Source organism: Salmo salar, chromosome 02 (genome assembly GCF_965601325.2).
Source record: "Salmo salar chromosome 02, fSalSal1, whole genome shotgun sequence".
NCBI lineage: Eukaryota > Metazoa > Chordata > Actinopteri > Salmoniformes > Salmonidae > Salmo > Salmo salar.
This window is the reverse complement of record NC_138292.1, coordinates 87,697,034-87,705,000: the sequence shown is the minus strand read 5'-3', so window position 1 is coordinate 87,705,000 and position 7,967 is coordinate 87,697,034. Positions and strand designations below refer to the sequence as shown.

General features: G+C 39.3%; 1 protein-coding gene across 1 annotated transcript in view; it reads left to right on the top strand.

The window, feature by feature from the left end:
* The window catches only part of LOC145863002 (uncharacterized), a 47,062-nt gene extending 39,570 nt beyond the window's left edge, over window positions 1-7,492 (top strand). Inside the window, exon 2 of the mRNA XM_082968056.1 lies at window positions 4,707-7,492. Within this exon, the coding sequence (XP_082824182.1) occupies window positions 4,707-6,172 (1,466 nt within the window). The 3' untranslated portion in view covers window positions 6,173-7,492. The remainder of the gene's footprint in view (window positions 1-4,706) is intronic.
* The last annotated feature ends 475 nt before the right edge of the window (window positions 7,493-7,967 follow it).

The window sequence follows — 7,967 nt, the reverse complement described above, 5'->3', positions numbered from 1 at the left end:
GATAAGCCTGAACAGGAGAGGACTCCCACTTTAACAAAAACCCAGAAAAACCCAGAGTGAATTACTAAGCAAATTTAGCTACCAAACTAACTGAACCAAAAGAACACATGGCTCTCAATGCTCTCTCCAACAATATTGGCCAACCAAAACATCCCTCTCAAACAAAAACTTGGCAACCTGAACTAAACTAACCCAACTATAACTATAAGTACAATTAACACAGGCCGGCTCATAGCCTGTGGCAAAAAATGAGAGGACATCAACAACCGGTATAGGCCAATTCAAAAAAGTTCTTTATTATAAAACAAAACTATTAATTCTAAACAAAGAAAAAGGAATGAGGTGTGGAAATGTCATAATGTAGGGTGCATGGATGCGTGAATATGTGTGTGTGTAAACATGACTGAGTGGAAACTAAATAAACAAACAAAGGCACAAACAAAACATGATCATACCTGGAGAGAGAGCAAGCGAAGCAAGGAGACAGAGAGGTTAGTGGAGCAGTTTGTTAAATACCCTGAGCCCAGGTGGCTCCAATCACGCCAGCTCCAATCACTAACGACCCTCCTCTGCCTGCAGGAGGAACCGCCCCTGCACTGCAGAGGAGGAGCCGTGACAATTGGTTGAAATGTTATGTGTATTTTTCCATATATAGACACACCCCATGTGTTTTAATAAAATCAACTATATGTACTGAACTAGTCTGATGCTTTAAGCACGCTGTTTGATCTAATAATTAAGACACACAAATGACTGGAGGGAGCCAGAGATCAAGATAACCTAAACAGAAGGAGAGAAATTCTGCCGTTATGCTCATGAAGTTTTCCCGGTAATGGGCTACACCAGCGGTCGGCAACCTTTTCCATTTGGAGTGGCAATGTATCTTACCATTTCTACTGATCTGGTGCCAGTTATGATTTTCATATGCACATTTTACTGGAACAGTTTCATTTAATTTATAATAGTATCTCAAAATCATTGTCTGTGATTAATCTACATTCTATCTAAATCTAAAAGAAAATTATACAAATCGAAAAGTAACTTTTATTGCCATTGCCAACTATTTAAAAATAGCCTACATAAAGCCAACAAATAAAAACATTGCAAATAAATATCCTATAAATCACATGGCCTGTCTATAACGAACTTGAAATATTCTAGGCCCTCAGTTTCCCGCCAGTGAGTTGGGGACAGACGCAGCTGTAGGCTATTTGTGAAAGGGACAAGAAGTAATCAGGTATTTTATGACATTTCCTCTGGATCAGAGCATTACATTTTTTCCCGTTTTATGCTGAGTGGTTATCGAAAGGGCGAGAGCTGGAAATATTTTTCAAATATTTTGAGGAACTATTGTCATTTGCAATGGATTTTAATAAGACTTTATTTACTTGCTGTTTGAAGTGAAGAGAAATTACTTTGAGAAGCTCCACAACTCATTAGTGGTGCTGCATTAACCTGTTAGGGCTAGGGGGCAGTATTGACACGGCCGGATAAAAAACGTACCCGATTTAATCTGGTTACTACTCCTGCCCAGTAACTAGAATATGCATATAATTATTGGCTTTGGATAGAAAACACCCTAAAGTTTCTAAAACTGTTTGAATGGTGTCTGTGAGTATAACAGAACTCAAATGGCAGGCCAAAACCTGAGAAGATTCCATGCAGGAAGTGGCCTGTCTGACAAGTTGTGTTTCATCTTGGCTCTTTTTATTGAAGACTGAGGATCTTTGCTCTAACGTGACACTTCCTACGGCTCCCATAGGCTCTCAGAGCCCGGGAAAAAGCTGAACAATATCGAGGCAGCCTCTGGCTGAAACACATTATCGCTTTTGGCAAGTGGCCGATCAGAGTACTATGGGCTTAGGCGCGTGCCCGAGTCGACCGAATGCTTTATTTTCTTTCGTCTGTTTACCTAAACGCAGATTCCCAGGCGGAATATTATCGCTTTTTTTATGAGAAAAATTGCATAAAAATTGATTTTAAACAGCGGTTGACATGCTTCGAAGTACGGTAATGGAATATTTAGAACATTTTTGTCACGAATTGCGCATGCTCGTCACCCTTATTTACCCTTTCGGATAGTGTCTTGAACGCACAAACAAAACGCCGCTGTTTGGATATAACTATGGATTATTTTGAACCAAACCAACATTTGTTATTGAAGTAGAAGTCTTGGGAGTGCATTCTGACGAAGACAGCAAAGGTAATAACATTTTTCTTATAGTAAATCTGACTTTGGTGAGTGCTAAACTTGCTGGGTGTCTAAATAGCTAGCCCTGTGATGCCGGGCTATCTACTGAGAATATTGCAAAATGTGCTTTCACCGAAAAGCTATTTTAAAATCGGACATAGCGAGTGCATAAAGGAGTTCTGTATCTATAATTCTTAAAATAATTTATGTTTTTTGTGAACGTTTATCGTGAGTAATTTAGTAAATTCACCGGAAGTGTTCGGTGGGAATGCTAGTTCTGAACGTCACATGCTAATATAAAAAGCTGTTTTTTGATATAAATATGAACTTGATTGAACAAAACATGCATGTATTGTATAACATAATGTCCTAGGCGTGTCATCTGATGAAGATCATCAAAGGTTAGTGCTGCATTTAGCTGTGGTTTTGGTTTATGTGACATTATATGCTAGCTTGAAAAATGGGTGTCTGATTATTTCTGGCTGGGTACTCTGCTGACATAATCTAATGTTTTGCTTTCGCTGTAAAGCCTTTTTGAAATCGGACAGTGTGGTTAGATAAAGGAGAGTCTTGTCTTTAAAATGGTGTAAAATAGTCATATGTTTGAAAAATTGAAGTTTTGGGATTTTTGAGGAATTTGTAATTCGCGCCACGCCTATCATTGGATATTGGAGCAGGTGTTCCGCTAGCGGAACGTCTAGATGTAAGAGGTTAACGAGAGTCTTGTCTTTAAAATGGTGTAAAATAGTCATATGTTTGAGAAATTGAAGTTATAGCATTTTTTAGGTATTTGTATTTCGCGCCACGCTCTACCATTGGATATTGGTGAGGCGTTCCGCTAGCGGAACGTCTGTCCCAAAAGGTTAAAGATAAACTTCTCGTTAATCCAACCACTTTGTCCGATTTCAAAAAGGCTTTACGGCGAAAGCAAATCATTAGATTATGTTAGGACAGCACCTAGACAAGAAAAACCACACAGCCGTTTTCCAAGGAAAGGATTCAAAAAAACTGAAATACAGCTAAAATGAATCACTAACCTTTGATGATCTTCATCAGATGGCACTCATAGGACTTCATGTTACACAATACATGTATGTTTTGCTCGATATAGTTCATATTTATATCCAAAAAACCCATTTTACATTTGCGTGTAATGTTCAGAAATGTTTTGCCTCCCACAACTTCCGGTGAATGAGCACATCAATTTACAGAAATACTCATCATAAACGTTGATAAAATATTAAACTGTTATTCAAAGAATTATAGATACACTACTCCTTAATACAACCGCTGTGTCAGATTTCAAAAAAACTTTACAGCGAAAGCACACTTTGCAGTAATCTGAGTACAGTGCTCAGACACGAAACCAAACCCGCCATTTTGTGGAGTCAACAAATCTCAGAAATAACATTATAAATATTCACTTACCTTTGATGATCTTCATCGGAATGCACTCCCAGGAATCCCAGTTCTCCAATAAATGTTCATTTGTTTCGATAAAGTCCATATTTATGTCCAAATCTAGTGGAAGCCGTAGGAAGTGCAAAATGACCCCTAAGACACTGTATACTGTATAGGCAATCACTTGAAAAACTACAAACCTCAGATTTCCACAATTCCTGGTTGGATTTTTCTCAGGTTTTTGCCTGCCATATGAGTTCTGTTATACTCACAGACATCATTCAAACAGTTTTAGAATTTCAGAGTGTTTTCTATCCAAATCTACTAATAATATGCATATCCTACCTTCTGGGCCCGAGTAGCAGGCAGTTTGATTTGGGCACCCTTTTCATCCAAAATTCCGAATGCTGCCCCCTACCCTAGTAAAGTTAATGTGAGTTTCCTTGAGTAGCACTCCTGATCTTGCGATGATAGTGCACTGTAATATTCAGAATACATTGTGAAAAACTAAAATCTAAGCTCACCATTTTTGCTCCAGGCAGATATACTACATCCATAACTAGTGGTTTCCTCATTACCAGATATACTACATCTATAACTAATGGTTTCCTCATGACCAGATATACTACATCCATAACTAGTGGTTTCCTCATTACCAGATATACTACATCCATAACTAGTGGTTTCCTCATTACCAGATATACTACATCCATAACTAGTGGTTTCCTCATTAGCAGATATACTACATCCATAACTAGTGGTTTCCTCATAAGCAGGGAGGTGTTTCTGCAATCAAACTGTGTGCGCATTGACCTTGTGCCGCAATTTTATCAAACACCAAAAGGGGCCTATATTGGATACCAAAAGTCGTCTGGCACACTGCTTAGGATTTCAACAACTTGAATAACTTATTTCTAGTTACCACTAATGTGAAAACAAGACAAAATATGACTTTTGTTACTAACTTGACTGTCTTAATTGTCAAATTTAACAGACGTCAGTTGTTGTACAACGTCATGGGTATGCTCTGGGGATCACCTTTTACCTCAAATAAACAGTGGATTTCTGCTGTTGTGGGCTTTTAACCATCTCTCTGACTTTGTCGTTCACACAGGTGAGAGACGGGACAATCGTGGATCCTCTGTGGAGCCTCAACAACATCATGATGCTGACGAGGCAGAGAAGAGTCTCTCCAGATCAGAACTCCTCAAGAAACACCAGCAGAGACCCACAGGGAAGAAATCTCACTGCTGCTCTGACTGTGGGAAAAAATTCAACTATTCAGTAAAACTTAAAATACACCAGAGAACACACAAAGGAGAGAAATCTTATAGCTGTAATCAATGTGGGAAAAGTTTTACTACATCTGGCTCTCTGACTTTACACCGGAGAACACACACAGGAGAGAAACCTTATAGCTGTGATCAATGTGGGAAGAGTTTTACTACATCTGGCCAGCTGACTTTACACCAGAGAATACACACAGGAGAGAAACCTTATAGCTGTAATCAATGTGGGAAGACTTTTACTACATCTAGCCAGCTGACTTTACACCAGAGAATACACACAGGAGAGAAACCTTATAGCTGTGATCAATGTGGGAAGAGTTTTACTACATCTGGCTCTCTGACTTTACACCGGAGAACACACACAGGAGAGAAACCTTATAGCTGTGGTCAATGTGGGAAGAGTTTTGGTCAGTCTAGCCAGCTGACATTACACCAGAGAACACACACAGGAGAAAAACCTTATAGCTGTGGTCAATGTGGGAAGAGTTTTGGTCAATCTGGCAATCTGACAGTGCACCAGAGAAGACACACAGGAGAGAAACTCTATAGTTGTGATCAATGTGGGAAGAGTTTTGTTACATCTGACCAGCTGACTTTACACCAGAGAATACACACAGGAGAGAAACCTTATAGCTGTGATCAATGTGGGAAGAGTTTTACAACATCTGGCTCTCTGACTTTACACTGGAGAACTCACACAGGAGAGAAACCTTATACCTGTGGTCAATGTGGGAAGAGTTTTGGTCAATCTAGCCAGCTGACATTACACCAGAGAACACACACAGGAGAGAAACCTTATAGCTGTGGTCAATGTGGGAAGAGTTTTTGTCAATCTAGCAATCTGACAGTGCACCAGAGAAGACACACAGGAGATAAACCCTATAGTTGTGATCAATGTGGGAAGAGTTTTGTTAAATCTGACCAGCTGACAGTACACCAGAGAATACACACAGGAGAGAAACCCTATAGCTGTGATCAATGTGGGAAGAGTTTTACTACATCTGGCTCTCTGACTGTACACCAGAGAACACACACAGGAGAGAAACCTTATACCTGTGATCAATGTGGGAAGAGTTTTGGTCAATCTAGCCAGCTAACATTACACCAGAGAACACACACAGGAGAGAACCTTTATAGCTGTGATCAATGTGGGAAGAGTTTTGGTAAATCTAGACAGCTGACATTACACCAGAGAACACACACAGGAGATACATCTTATAGCTGTGATCAGTGTGACAAGAGATACTCTAGTAAAATATCTCTGATCAAACATCAGAAAATACATACATGAAGGAGTTGTTTCATGATACTGTCATGATGTTGGCCTGTGGGTAAGGTTTATGAACCATAAATACCTTTCTCCCTTCCCCTCTCTCTCTGACCCTACTGAAGGACTGTTGAATAGCCTTTGTTAAATATAGAGAGTCTGGGAACATCAAACAAAATGGGAAAAGGAACCATATTTTGGTAATAGAACCAGTTGGAAATATGCGTTGGAACTTAATGAATATGGATGTCAGTTTGGTTGTCATCTGAGACATTATGACTGATGACAGGACGACATATACTGTACCTGGGAAAGTCCACACATTCTAGTTAATTCACATGGAATTGTTGTGCAATTTAAATGTTTGATATTGAGATTGTTTGTTAGGAGATTAAATGTAATTTTAGCTTCCAAATGAGAGAATTGGGTTTTCATAAGGAAAGTGCCCTGCTTAATCAGTGGCCCGCCCCTGTGAAGAGACTGGGGTTCTAAACGATGAAACACACCCTTCTCCCCTTGCCACTATATAAGACAATGACACAATGTAACCAGGGTTCCACTACTTGAGGTCTGCAGCCTCTGCGTTAAAAGGACACACATGTCAAGTACAGAACTAAGCCAACCTCGGCGTGAGCTTTGGTTGTGAATGGTATGAACTTTGAACTTATTCACTACAGAAGTGATACTTCCTAGCCGTTGAGTTAGCAGCGGCCGCTGTAGACGTGGGCTAGGAAAGGACGGACGACGGATCCAGTCTACCACAGACGAAGATACTACAACGTATCCAATTTAACACCATTGACATTCTTCCGAGGACAGGAAGATATCTGTTGGCCAACACCACCAGCATCTACAACCAACCTACCGAAGCGCAGCTCAGAGTAAATATTTATTGCATTTTCCTTTTCCAAATGGGTGGTAATTTAGACTGCATAAAATTCTGTATTTACGATAGCATAGCTGTTTCTGTGTCCTCAGTCTTCCCGCTCTTTCATTCAAGCCCAACCCCCTTTCTTTGTGTTACAAGCCGCCATGTCGGCTCCGTCCACCAGGGACGTTTTCTGTATGACATCATTCGTATTCTGTGTATATGTAATTCTGTGTGATTAGTTTAGGTATTTGGTAAATAAATAATTAAACCCAATTTTGTATTGCTGATTCAACTTGTTAACTTGTTAGCCAGGGTTCGTGAAGATGAATTTACAACTTTCATTGAGACTGAAAATAAGATGAGGATTAATATTGACGGCTATCGATGTGAAATATTACTACGTTTTTAAGAGTTTATTCGTAAGATAACGGCTCTATAAACACTCTTCCGTGGTGTCCCGACTTTCTAGTTAATTACATTTACATGATTAGCTAATCAGGTGATATTAATTACAGAGAAAGGATTTTATAGGATAGCATGTCATATCACTTAATCCGGCATAGCCAAAGACACGACAATATCAATGAAATAATGTCACAATGTATAATGTTTTGACATTGTAGAAGGGGTATTTTAATGAATGTCAATGTAGAACCCTAAATGTTTGCCCCCTGTATAATTGATTTTAGCCTCAGGGAAAAAATCCAGGATCTGAATTGAAAGAGTACTATTTATGTGATTGAACAAAAAGTGACTGACAAAAAAGAGTTGTGTTACACTTACCACGTTGGTGACCCACTGGAATCACAATGAAACACTCCAAAATGTTTAGGTTTACAATATATCCCAAACGGTTTCTGCATATTGGTTATTGATTTGGACACGTTAAAACTGTGTTTTGACATTGCGCTTAAAACAGCTTAATTTCAACGTACTTGCAGCCTATAC